Below are 14,729 nucleotides of genomic sequence, written 5' to 3' on the forward strand. Positions count from 1 at the left end.
AAGGAAAAAAACAAAACCAACAAAAAACCTACACCGGGATCAGTCTAGGAAGGCTGACTCCAATCCTATCCTCTAGGAGAGAAGGCAAAAGAAAAGAAGGAGGAACAGATAGGGTAGAAACACCTAACATTCTCCCATGCCCAGCAGCTGCTAAGCGATCCGCCACGCGGTTTTGCTCCCTAAAAATATGGGAGAAATTAAGATACTCAAAGGCAGGACGAAGCCTCAAAATAGCTTTGATGAGATTCTGGCTCTTCAGACAAACAGCTTGGCTATCTGAAATCCTGTTAATAGCCTCCAGATTATCAGATTCCACCGAGAGCTTTTTAACACCCATGCGAATGGCGAGTTTAATACCTGACAAGATACCCCAGAGCTCCGCAGAAAAGGAGGAGCCCGTCTCCAAGTTATGGGTAAACCCCGCCATCCAATTGCCACCAGCATCCCGAAGAACTCCTCCAGCAGCAATTCTGCCATTGCTAAGGCAGGAGCCATCAGTATTCAACTTAGCAAACCCTTCTCTAGGCTTACTCCAGCCAACTAGCAGGATCTCTTTATCCGGGGAGGGGCGAACAAGGGAATCTCTTTCAAAGCTTTTAGTAATAACAAAGAGCTTCTTCGAGAAGAAAAACAGTAAATCAGGAATAAGGACAGCCTTACCCGCAAATAATTCTTCATTCCTCCACTTCCAGATTTGGTGACAAGTAATAGCAAAGAGGATGGCACCGTGCTCCATGTTGGCCAGCAAGTTCCCCTTGGCTCCTTGAGAGAACCAGTCCCCTTCAGAAAAGGCCATGAAGGAAGGGAGGATGTGATGAGGGAGGATCCCTTCCCAGATCTTCTTACTATTTGGGCAATCCCTCAAGGCATGGCACAAGGTTTCCACATTGCCTCTGCATCTACTACAGGCACTAGACTCAGTCAAGTGCCTTCTGTGCCTATCCGCATTCGTAAAGAGCCTGTCTTTGATACCCAGCCAAAGGAAGCTCCTGATACGGTAAGGGATCTTGAGGGACCATATGGACTTCCAAATCTCCAAGGGAGGATCAGCCCTATTAGGGGTAAAAGCTTCATAGGCCGATTTACAAGAATAAGTACCATTATTCGTCAAGGCCTAACAATGTCTATCCTTATCCTCCTCTTGATTGCTAATCTTCACTCCTCTAATGTTAAGAAGGGTCTCCAGACTAAAGAAAGAGTCGAACTTTGACCAGATCCAGTCTCCCTCCGAGTCCACCACATCAGCAATTTTCCAGGAAAGGAGATCAGCCGACGGAGGGGCATTACACACATCAATCAGCGGTTTATCACCAATCTAGGTGTCATACCATAAGCTAATAGATCTACCATTACCCACCTCCAGGCCAATCCCCGTACAGAATTCAGCAAACACGGCACTGAGCCCTTTCCAGAGGAAGGAACAGCTAACAACCCTCTCCTTCGGGCCACCAAAGATTCTATCTTTCTGATACTTCCCGCACAAGAGACGGACCCAAAGGGAGGAGGGGCATTGCCACATTCTCCAAAGAAGTTTCATTAACAGGACTTTATTATTGTCCTTTGCCTGCCTAATACCAAGACCCCCCCTGTTTTTAGGCTGGCAAGCTTCCTTCCACGGGACCAGGTGAACCTTTCTCCCATCTCCAGACTCACCCCACAGGAAACGCCGATTTATCTTATCCAGGTCACTAAGGACAGGCTCAGGAAGCTTACAGGCCTGCATGATGTGGTTCGGAGCAGCGCAGTTAACTGACTGGATCAAGGTAAGGCGACCTGCAAGGGAAAGAGAATTAGCTTTCCAGCTAGCACACAAACCATTAGTTTTGTCCAAAATATCTTTGAAAGAGGCTTTGGAAACCCTGTCACTGTGAAGAGGAACCCCAAGATACTTCCCCAAAGAGTTCGTCAGAGGTATGCCAGAGAGCTCACTCAGTCTTCTGCACAAGCTATTGTCCATATTTTTGGAACAAAGCATACGGGACTTTTGGATGTTAACCTTCTGGCCAGAAGCCTCGCAAAAACAATCAAGGATATCCATAACTGTTTTAATTTGCTCCTCATTACCCTCAACGAAAAGCATGACGTCATCAGCAAAGAGTAAATGGGTAATAGGGGGGCAATGTCTGTTGATAGAAACAGGGTGGAGAGTCCCTTTGCACACCGCCTCTTGGATCAGGTGAGACAGTCTTTGCTAATAGTTTATAGCATAATATATTGATGTTGCTTCCATTTTAACATAGATTGTAATTCTTTTATATTATAGATATATAGATATAATATTTAATTTTAATTGTAGTCTAATTCAATTTTTGGTTTTTTATTATATTCTAATATATTTCTTAATTAATCTCCTATTTTATTATTATTGTTTCACAGAATTCCAGATATAAGAAAATAAGAAAATATATTAAAATTACTAAAAAGTATAAATCATTGAATTTTATAAAAATAAATAAATCATTCACCTTTAATTAAAATTCTATAAAAAAAAATTAATTAATTATTTTCAAAATTAATTTAATTTGATTTGAATTATCAATAAAATATATATATTAATTTCAAATATACCTAATATAAAAATCTCTCATAGCATGATATAAAATTACATAAAAGTAAATATATCAATTTATTTATTTATTTAAATTATATAAAAGTTTCGTATCTCGTGCATCGCACGGGTTTTCAACTAGTTTATACAAAAATTTCATCAACCAAAGCTTTAAAGTTTTAGAAGTGTCGCGCCTGTGCCTGCGGTTCGCGAACTTTAAATATTCGATACGGCTCCCGCTCTACTGGTTTATCAACGGTGCTGGATAGTCCTTCTAAGGAGACTGGTCCAATGAATTTTCGAGTCGCCACCAATCAGTTTGACGGTCTGATTGGACATCGATTTGATTCCGAATCAACCCATTCGGGTAAAGTTCGGATAAGGTATTGGTCTGCGATGATTCTAAGCTCGGTTTCCGGTTACGTGTAGGGAAGAGACGTAATCTCACCCTACCCCGCCCGATAAATCGGTACTGTTATATTTCTATGTGTTTGTGTTTAGGATTGCTTTGAAGGGTCATTAATTGTACATATTCAAGCTATTGATAACGCTCGCAAGGTTTTTGTCGTATGTTTATTGGGATCACTATTCAATGATCGGGTGATAGGTTCATCATGTGATCACTATGCAGTGATCGAATATTAAACATAAATAATATACGATTTATCGATTATCTATCATTTGTTTATATGGGTTACTATCCATTGGTTGGGATATGAATCACTATCCAGTGATCGAGACATAGATCACTATTCAGCGATCAAAATAATGTTTAAAAAAAGATAAATTAGTACATAATGATTACATTACAAAAAAAATATATAGAAATAACTAGCTAAGTAACGTAAGTGTTTTTAATTCAACTAGGTTAAGCTAATAAGAATTATTAATTGAATCTAACCAAATTATTTACCAATTAGAATTGGGTAATTAAAATGGATGGCTGAAATTTGACTCTAAGAAACCAATTTCATTTTAAAGAAAGAAAGCCCACTTCCAATTTCAGGATTAATATCAGACATCTGATTAAGTTTGATCAGATGACTATTATTAGCCCTACCCTTAATTTAGGATATAAATTAAACTTTTTCTCCATAACTTAAATTAGAAAACCCTAGTCTCCACTGTACACCTTCTTCTTCTGCTCTCATTTTCCGAAACATAGCAGCCATGACCGGCCACTACACTGCCACAGCCGGCGTCGTGGACCTCCGTCAGTCTTCATCTATTCACCTAGCACGGGTAACCGTCTTATGTTTTCAGCCTGCCTCAGCTTTCGCTAGCCTTCTCTCCGTCTTTGGTTCCGTGAAAGAGAGGAGCAGCAGCCATACGGCCGACTACCGTTCGCCACCTTAGTCGAGCTGTCGTTGCCTACGACTCGTCACGACTTGCCGTTTGCTGCTGTCTGAATTACAGTCGAGTCCGTTGTTCGTCATCGTTTGCTCCGCTTCGCCCAAGCAGACCGCCGTCTTCGTCGCGGCTGCATCGTTCATCCTGGAGGTCCGCCCACCAGCGTTAAGGTTAGTTCGTTTTCTTTATTTCTTTAAGTATCAGTTTCATGATCTTCGTTTTTTTAATAGAAACTTTATTCGTTTTTTTTTTGTATTCAGATTTGATACTCCAGTGACTGGAAGCGTGAACAAACGAATCGTTCAAACTCCGATGAGGATTACAAAGGTATAAGGAGAGAAATACGTTTTAGTGATTTTGGTTTAGATCTGTTTGACGGAAGACGGTTTCTCGTGACCGGTGCTGCCGATTTCTAAGAGGGGGCAAAAATGGAAAAGCTCATATATATATATATATATATATATATATATATATTAATTAGATTAGATTAGTGTTATTAATTTATTTTTATTTTTGTTTTTATTTTTATCCTTTGTGTAATCTGTACAAAAGATGGTAAAAAGGTCTTGAGGAAGAAAAAATAAAAACAGATGGGTGAGATATAAGAACAATATATAAATACAAATTCGTATAATGTTAATAAGTTAACAAGAAATATTGAATGGTTAGCACAAATACAAATAATAGATGGTTAGCATAAACTGAAAGTACATAATAATGTTAGTATAGTATATAGATCAGAAATTAAAAATATAATAAATAGATAAGTATTTAAATGAGCTGAGGTCTAATAGACTTTTATTTAAAACTTACAGAATCAGATCATGTTAAAAGCAAAATGTATAATGTGTGCTTTTAATCACTGTTTCTATAAGTCAGGAATAAAAATCCTTAGTCAAAAGCTTTGAAGAACAAGTCGAGAAAGATGAATTTGTATTCAATATGTGGAGAGTACAAGACTTGAGAGATTCTTTTAGAATTCAACTATTGCATAAATCTTCTCCCAATTTCTGTCTAAAATATGTTCTCTAAATTTTGATCAAACTCTCTAAAAACTAGCCTTCTAAAACTCTCTAAAAATTTGGCCTTCTCCCTTTCTAAATAAATTCGGCTCAAAATCTTCTCTCCAAATTGGCCTACTGAGACCTCTTTTTATAGGTAAAAACAGAGGGGTTATGATGAAATATTTTAATTACAAATAATTCTCAAATGCAAGGCTCTTGTTGATTCATGGGTTCTACTGCAGCATTTGTTGTTGCATGCTTCTAAGGTGCCTCTTTTCAAGATGTAGGGCTGGTTTCAAGGTGCAGTGTCTTTGTCTCTTGTGACAATGTCCATTTTTAAGATGCAACTAGCTATGGTCAATTTGTCATTTTCTCATTTTGAATTCCTGAATTAAAGCTGAAGTTGACCTTGTTGAATGTATTTCCTTGACCTTGTTAATCTGTAAAATGAAGGCATAAATTGATATTAACATTTGTGATTGTAAACTTTATTTTTCTTAATAATAGCATTTTATTCTATTTTTCTTCTAACTCTTATCTAATGATTTAGTAGATAATTTATTTTGCCATTACTCAAATCTGAAATCTGGAAATTACTTATGTTCCAAATAGGGTATGATTAAAAATTATCTTTAAAGCCATATGAATAGCTCAACAATTAATTTTGTAATCATGACTCATATTTAAAGTACAAGCATTTTCTAATATGATTTCACAATTAATAAGCTGGAGAATTAATCTAACCATTTAGATATAAATTGAGTTCAACTAATAAATTTGAAATATAACCATTCCAAAAATCGTATTTAGAATACAACAAATTATATTTCAAATATAATTTATGACCTGAAAAATATTTCTATTCCAATAAATCACATCTTTAATATAGTTTGATAATTATACCGAGATATAAAAAATTAGTATAAAATATAATTTTCTTAATAAATTATACTTGTAATAGAAAGTTTGCATTTCTAATATAATTCACGAATTTATTAAAATTCCAAATATAATCAGTTAAAGTTTAAAAAATATCCCGGACAAAAATGGGTATCTACAAGAAGTAATACTCCAAAAGGTCTTGAGACCTACCGTCTTGTTTTCTTGATATCTATTATATTGTTCATTTCTACCGGTGACAACAAATCTGTCATTTTATTTGAGCAAAAGTAACTAGATCTACTTGAAGGAGAAATAGAAAAATGTTTATCCTCACTTTTTTTTTGTCTTTTTCTTTGTTAGTAATTTCATTTTGGTTGAAATCCATATATCTTATAGGATTTTTCTTTTCATCTGATTTGTATCTTTGAACTATAATTTTTTCATTTGTAGTTGTTTCGGGTTTAGCAAGAGCTGAAGCGTTTTATTTTGTCCGATAGTACATGAACCCATTAACAAATGTATTGTGATTCCAATAAGAATTTTATTACAAACACCTGATACTGATAAGAACTTCCCAATACAAATACACGACACATGTCGTATTTATCATAGAAATAGCATGTGTTGTGTTTCTAGGGTTGCAACCCCCCATCAAGGATTTGCCTCGTCAAGGATGGGGAATTCCTGATTAGAATTCTTGCAAGGACGAGATGGGGATGAGAATTGTTTTGTCCCCCAGAAGCTGAGGACGAGACGAAGACGAAGATAAATATCCATATTTCCAATATGTCCTTAAGGGTTCCCTGATTAATTCACGTTTAACATTTATTTTTGTATTTTTCATATATTTTTGTATTTCTTTTTAAAGTTAGGTTATATATATATTTATATAAAATAAAATGAAACGGAAAATAATGATTCTAGTGGAGCGAAAACAAAAATTCTCATTTAAGATTCGAGGAAGAACACTGAAAATCCCCCATAAATCGAAAAGCAAAGATGGGGAATGTAATTCCCGCGGCTCCTAAGTAGGGGTGTGTTTCGGTTCAAAACCAACCGAAAAAATCGAATACCAAAATTACTAAAATAATTCACACCGACACCGAATTGAATAACATATAAAAACGAATCACAACCGAACCAAATATTCAGTTAGGTTGGTTTTAAACCGAAGAAACCGAATTTAATTAAAAAATCATTATATTTCATCATTAAATTTATCCAAGAACAAAAAAATTTGAAATACTTTCAAAATATATTTATATTAGCTTATTATCACAACAATAATAAAAAAAAATAAACTTGTAAAATCGAATGTATGTGTATATATATATATAAAATAGCGTAGAAAAAATGTATTTCGGCAGGTTCGAATTTTTTTTATTAAACCGAACCGAATACCAAAATACATCTAAAAATAAAACCAACATCAAACCAAATTGTAAAAAAAACCCGAACTAAAAACTGAATTCAATCAATTTAGTTGGGTGTACGGTTTAAAAACCGAACTGATACACACAGCTAGCTCCAAAGAGCTGGTGATTGTAATAAAATCCCGGAATGGCAAAAAGGAAATTGAAGAATACATATTATTGACACAACGGCTAGTTGGGGCCACCATTGCCATTATCTGTCCCTAATCTCTGCAACACAGAGAGTCTTTTATCCTTGTGCTTTTTGACGCCCAAACATTAAAACTTTCATCCCTTTCCCACTCAGACTACAGACTTTCTTTCTTTCACCAGCACCATTTTAGAAAGAAAATAAGTTGAACCCACCCACGCCCTTCATGTGATTAGGGTTCCTTGCTTTTCTTCTTTCCCCCTTCTTTTCTTCTTTCTCAGGATTGTAATTTTAAAGAGTTGCTGCTGCTGCTGCGGCTGCTGATGAAGATGCTCAGAAATCTCTGCTACTTCCAGTGGATTCTTCTCTATCATCTTCTTCTACCTGCATTCGTTTTTTCTAAGAATCATGGTAATGCTGCTCTGTTTTAGTAAAGTTTCGCAACTTTCCTGATGTGTAAATCTAATTGTTTCATTCTCTGCTAAATTGCTTGTGGATTTGGTGCCTCTTGGCAGTGTCGAATGTAGGATTGGTCCCCCGGCAATTTTACATCTGTCTGTCTAAAAAAAATGAAATAGTCCAGAATCAATTTTTACATAATAATGTAAAACTTGTCAGGTTAATTGATTGGTTTTGAATAAACTTAGAAATTTATAACCTACTATATATTGATTTTGTAATTAAATAAACCTCAATAAGTTAATTAACCCCTTCGAACCTTAAACAGACCAAAACCATTCATAACAGGGCTAGTTTCAAAGGTCGGAGGGGCCGGAAACCATAATCCATGGTGGGGGTCTTTTCAGCAGCGGGGGCGGAGACAAGGGCCTGAAGGGGCCAAGCTTCCCGGCTGCCGGAACCACCTCTATAGTGAAATGGTTTTCAGCCCCCGGCTGTTGGAACTATCCCTGTCTGTTTCTGACAAATTAAAGTTCAAGTTTTTAGTTAATTCATTGAGTTTGTATTTAATTACAAAATCAATATATGATACGTATGCTATAAATTTCTTTAAGTTTATGTACAAATTGGTTCTGGACCACTTAGATGAGAACAATCGAGTAAGTTCGATTTAGCAAATTTATTTTTTTTTTTTTTAATGCACGCATGTGTAAAATTAGCCCCACGACGAACCAATCTTGTATTCGTCACTTGCGGTTTAAGGCTTGAAATGCTTTTCTTTGAACACAGAATTTATTTTGATTTGAATGTATCTGAACTTCAATAGAAACTTCAATTTCGTAGGTAGAATTAGGTGTGAGGTTAAAACTTTGTAGATAAGGTACACAGGTAGTTGGAATTCGATGCTGCATCTAATATAGCTACCAGTACCACATTCATAGCTCAAGATCTCACGGTTTTGAATTATGTCTAGATATATATGAAAACACATCTTACTTGTATAGAAGGGATAAAGCCAAAGTTAACCCTAACGTTTCAAGGGGAAGTGCGTATTTAGTCCTAAACATATGAAATGGTACAAATTTAATAGTCTGACTGTTATTAAGTGTCACATCATACATTCCAAACAAGTTTATCGATAAACTAAAGCATTTTCGTACATTTTTTTGTTGGTTATTTGTAACTATATTAATAGCACCGTAAATATTTTAGATATTTTGATAAAAAAAAAGCTTATGATTAACTTATACGTAGCAAACTTAGTCGTTAGCATTTTAACGAATTTTTTGTAATGGTGTTAGTAATTTTTTTTTTTTTGTAATTGTGTTAGTAACACACTAAATATCTTACATAATTCATGTTTGTAAAGAAGGAAGTAACTGTTAAATAACAGTCAAACCAATTTTTAATAAGGTACTACTAAAATTGATCTTGCTTGAAAATGTTACAGTTAAATTTGCACCATTTCATACAATAACACTAAATTTACACTTCACTTAAAATGTTAAATTTATGGGCCTATATAGAGTACACAGTTATCTAAGACAGCTAATAGTAGCACATTGATTTAAATATTTGTAAGAACAACTATATAGCTTTAACAAGGTTAAAGGTAGTGAGGCTTGATTGCACAAGGCAAGGCAAGGCGAGTCTAAAAGGCTCTCGCCTTGGGTGTCTCGCCTGCACTTCGAAGCCTGAGTCAAGGTGCATCCATATACGGTTTTCACTAATCCAATTTAAATAAATTTAATCTTAACCCTTGATCTAAATAAAAATATCAAATGACTCAGACATAGAAAGACTAGAGAGGGATTGAGAGCATAGTCACATTAGTTAGCTACTTAGATTAAAGTATATGTTAATGTCGCTATAAAGTATGAGCTTAACTTGGAGTTTTTGACATTTAGTACTATGTTTTTATGTGGTTTGGTTTGGCCTTTTTTATGTGGTCATAAGTGTATTTGTTAGTTTCAAGCCCCTGATCAATTATTTTTCCACATTGAGCCATTGATCATTGATTTTGTTATGGATTTGGCCCTTATTTAACTTTTCCGTCGAGTTTAGGAGATGAGAAGATCGATTTGGCGATTCTAATGTTGAAAATCACAAAATTGGAGAGGAGAAAATCGAGTTTGGAAGAATATACAAGAAATTAATTTCTATAATTTCGTTTTAGTTTTTAATTTTTATCTCTCTTAGTCAAGGAATTCTTATTTTTATTTGTCCATGTCAACAAGCCGAATCGTCCTAACGATATATGCAGTCTAAACTTGATGAAAAAGTTAATCAATGATCAAGGGCTCAATATGGAAAAATAAATGATCAGGGGGCTTAATCCTTAAAACAGCCAAAGTTCAGGGGCTTAATTATACTTTTTGCCTTTGTTTTTCACTAATAATAGAGTATTACTGATATTGATATGCTTTAACTAGTAATAGAGTATATATTTCTTTTTTCCTACGCCTCGTGTTCCTCAGGCGCACGCCTTGCGTTGTGCCTTTAACAACTATGTATAACAGTTTGGTTTAATACTACGCACACGTTTTCCACTTTAGTTCAAGTCCTAGGTCTCACGGCTTAAAACTGTATCTAAAACACACCTTACTTAATAGCCTAGTCTCGCTCTTCGTTTTCATGTGGGATTCACTTCATTCCTACCTTCATCACCATCCTTTAGGATCTCCTTGCTCAGGCCTTCCACCCTGGCACTACTTCCTAAGGACAGGTCGTTACATGCTCACCAATTTCCACCTGGTTCATCCAATACTAAGATTATCCATGGAGAGTCGGTTCAATATGTAAGATCTCGGTCCAACACTATATTTATATTCTTCTCCTTATATAGGTGAGGGAATCATTCTCCTTTGGTACCCTCTTGAAGTGAGTTAGGTCTTTATTTATATGATATCGGAGCCTTGTATTCAATGTTGTGACATCCGTATATGTTACTTTACACTCGCGTTGAATATGGCATGAGGGGATATGTAAGACATTTTTAATTAACTGGCTATAATCCCTACCAATCTCCAGGGCTGTCTTAAACATTTTGGGGCGTGTGCAAAATGAATAAATCGAGCCCTATTAAATAAAAAAAAAAATTAGTACTTTCATATAGCAATAACGTTTCCCTAGCACAAAACTTTGCGCTAGCTCAATGTGTTGGCCCATCAGCTCTGCTGAAATCGGCACTTTTTCAACCATTTCTTCTCGTCCGTGTGTGTTTCCCAAAAAAATTTGGTGTCTTTTAGTATCCAAACTCGAGCTATTTTGTATCTTTAACACGATGGTTTGTCGAGTCATTTTTCGGTATTGTTAGCTTCGCGGTTTGCCTCATTTTCCTTTATTTTTCTCTGAATTGGTTGCATTTTTCTTTTTTCTTCTATTAAATTTGGTTTCCGGGTTTTTAGTTGCGTTTTCTTTAGTGCCAACCTAGTTGGGATGAGGAGATCACTTCTTTAACTCGTGAAACTCGCCTTTACTTAAAAAAATATTGGCTTCTAACAGTTGATTTAACAAACAGGAAATCCCGCAACTGATCTTGTCGACATCATTAACAACAACCGAACATCCCAAAAACTCCGACAACTCAATGACAGTCCGGGTCTAGGCTGTATGGCGTTACAATACGTCGAAATATGCAAAGGTAACTGCACTAGCAATGGAACACTAAACTGCAACCCACCAGAAGACGACTTAACTGAGGTTTTCGCCCCCAATTGTGGTGTAGAGTTACCGACATTTGGCACCATAACCGGCCTCATCGCAGGCTGCGAATCAAACTACGTAGAGCCATCACAAGCCTTTACTCAAGTCCTTATTAAGGACAACAAAACTCTATCACTTCTAAGAAACAAATCACATACTGAGGTAGGAGTAGGCTTGATTGGAAGTCACAAGGGTCCGTTTTTCTGGTGCGTAATGTTCAGCAATGACCGGGTGAATTCGACGTTTGTTCTTGACGATCACGGGGCCGGGATTAAGCAGAAGAAAGGGTGTTATAGTGGAAGTAGTTTGCCTTGCAGTAAAGGGGAGAAAATTATGATGAGCTTGGTTTTGGTATATAGTTGTTGTTTGTTCTTACTTCTGCTGCACTAGAATTTAAAAAATGTGAATTACTTCCGTGTTTGGGGCAAGTGCCCCCATTGTTCCCACTGTAGACCCGTAGACCCGTCCCTGGTTGTGGTTGGAGATTTTGTTTCATATTGAGGAGGGAGATAGCAAATTCATAATTCTGAAAAATTCATTGTAAGAGATGCAATTATTATATAATTTTTACAATTTTTTTTTTTTTTTTTTTTTTTTTTGTTAATTAGTTTGGAAAAGATGGATTCAATCTGTTTTTGCTTTCTTTATAATAGATGTGTTCATGGATCGGGCTAGGCCGAGCCAAGCGGATTTTTGCCAAAAAAGGCTTAGCCTAGACCCAGTGCAGACTGCTGTTATTTTAGAGGGTTTTGGTTCGGCTGCACTCTATTTTAAAAATCGAATATCAAGTCCAGTTCAAATAAGCCCACTTAAAAATATATAGTTTTTAATAGTAAATTTTAAAATTTATATTGAAAATCAAATATTTAGTAATTAATATTAGAATTAATTACAAGTAGATGGTCCGTGGTTACACGGATTTGCAGATGGGTATCTGTGGTATTTTTCGTTACAAATGCAGCCATACGGTTTGTAAAATTTTGCATTTTTTTACTTTGCCAAATTTGGTTGATAACGATCTCAAAATGAAAATTTTCAAAAATTAAAGTTGTTTAGCATCACCATATTTACTATGAAACCATATTTTTATTTTTTCAAAATCATCATTTTTGGAGTTCTCTCTCTAAACATTAACTTTCTCTCTCATAAAAAAAATATCATCTAAATAATCTAAAACCTAAAAAATTGAAGTATTAAAGTTGCTTAAAATATTATTTAACTCTTGAAAATTTTCATTTTGAAGTCGTTATCGGTCAAATTTGGCAAAGTAAAAAGATAATGCAAAATTTTACAAACCCCAGGATTGCGTTTGTAACGAAAAAATACCACAAGTATCAATCTGCAAATTTGTGTATATCTACTTGTAATTAACCCTTAATATTAATAGGACAAGTCGGGCTGGACCAGAGTTTTTATAAAATCCAAGCGCACCATAGATATAACCCAATTTTTTTTTTCTTGTTGTTGATCAGTTGGAAAAGACTAGACATGTTCATGGATCGGGCTGGACTAAGTTCGGACCGAGCCAATTAGATTTTTTTTCCTGAAAAAGGCTTAGCCCAAACCACCCTAGCATAGCATGCATGTTGTTATTTGAGATGGACTCGGGCTTAAAAGTCAAATGCAAAGCCCAACCTAAATAAGCCCACCTAAAAAATATATATAGTTTTGAATAATAAAAATTTAAAGGGTAAATTCCAAAAAAAAACCTTGTGGTTTCATGTTCTTCCAAAAAAAACCCTTGTGGTTTGTTAATACAAAAAAAAGGACTGTGGTTTGCGCCGTTACCCGAAAAACGAAAAATGGCTTAACACCGTTAAAGTGCTGACGTGGCACATGGGTAATTTTGAAAAATCGAATTTTTATTTTTTATTTTTTTCCCTCTCTCTCTCCTCCTTCTTCTTCTTCCTTCTTCCTTCTTCTTCTTCTTCTTCTCTCATTCTTCTCCTTCTTCTTCTTTCTTCTTCCTCCTTATTCTTCTTCTTCCTCCTTATTCTTCCTTCTTCTTTTTTTAAGTTTCCGGAAATCTGGAAATTTCCAAATTTCTGGAAATTCTTCGAGTCTTAATGAGCTATCGGATTGTTCTATCTTACCTTTTTCCTTCTGCTATTCTCGGTCTTCTTTCTATTGTCATTGTTACTAGAAAATTGACTACGTATTTTGCTTTTTAATTATCAATTAGAAACAAATTTATAACTGGTGTGCGCCATTCTATATTCTTGTATATATAGGCTGATGTTTGTGTTCTGCTTGTTTCGGAATACAATGTTCAGTAGATTCTGACTGGTTTGTTGTTTAAACAATAGGATGATAGCAGTGGAATTAAGAAGAAGAATCTAGCAAGAAGAGAAGATTTCTGTATATTGATTGAATGAATGATCTCAACAATTACAGGGATGATATAGCCGTTGCCACATGTGTTGAGCAAGGAAACATTACACGTGTATATTCTCTCTCTCTCTCCTCTAACAAACAAATAACAAACTGGAAAATGACAGAATAACCAAAACGCAATAATCAAAACATAAAACGGCAATTGGAGAATTTAACTCATATCATTCCCACTCCCTTAAGAACAACCTTGACCTCAAGGTTCTAAGCTGAACTCAGGGAAGCGCTTCTGGATATCAAAATGGAATTCCCAAGTGGCCTCTTCCGAAGTCTGTCCCACCCATTGAACCAGAACCTTAGTAGCAGCTTGATGTCCTCTTTTGACCATCTTCCTATCCAATATAGCCATGGGGTATGGGGCTTGATTTGGCATTTGTGGCAACTGAGCTGAAACAACAATTTGATCATGCAACTTTTTCTTTAATTGGGACACATGAAAGACAGGATGGACACTGGCTCCAGGTGGTAACCTGAGTCTGTAAGCAACTGTCCCAATTTTATCTTCAACCATATAAGGGCCATAATAGAGAGGAGAAAACTTCTGGTTGGTTCGATGGACCACACTTTGCTGCCTATAGGGCTGTAATTTGACATAAACCATATCCCCAATTTCAAAGGACATATCAGTCCTATGTCCATCGGCCTGTTGCTTCATTCTATGTTGTGCCCTTTGCAATTGATACTTCATGACCTGCAAAGCCATTTCCCTATCTCTCAGCATTTGATCCACCGAATCTATCTTGGAATCTCCTGGAAAATATGGGATGTGGAGTGGAGGAGGTGTGCCATAGACAATTTCAAATGGAGTGGATTGGGTAGAGGTATGGAAGTTTGTATTATACCACCACTCAGCTAGAGGAAGCCAGCTCTCCCATTTCTTGGGATTC

The 14,729-nt window shown here is 35.8% G+C and overlaps 1 protein-coding gene across 1 annotated transcript; it reads left to right on the forward strand.

The window, feature by feature from the left end:
* The first annotated feature begins 7,454 nt into the window (after nucleotides 1-7,454).
* LOC136220292 (uncharacterized) lies at nucleotides 7,455-12,027 on the forward strand. Its single transcript, XM_066008098.1, has 2 exons — nucleotides 7,455-7,758; nucleotides 11,267-12,027. The coding sequence occupies exons 1-2, from the start codon at nucleotides 7,671-7,673 to the stop codon at nucleotides 11,839-11,841; spliced, it is 663 nt and encodes a 220-aa protein (XP_065864170.1). The 5' UTR covers nucleotides 7,455-7,670; the 3' UTR covers nucleotides 11,842-12,027.
* The last annotated feature ends 2,702 nt before the right edge of the window (nucleotides 12,028-14,729 follow it).

The sequence above is a fragment of the Euphorbia lathyris genome, chromosome 2 (assembly GCF_963576675.1).
Source record: "Euphorbia lathyris chromosome 2, ddEupLath1.1, whole genome shotgun sequence".
NCBI lineage: Eukaryota > Viridiplantae > Streptophyta > Magnoliopsida > Malpighiales > Euphorbiaceae > Euphorbia > Euphorbia lathyris.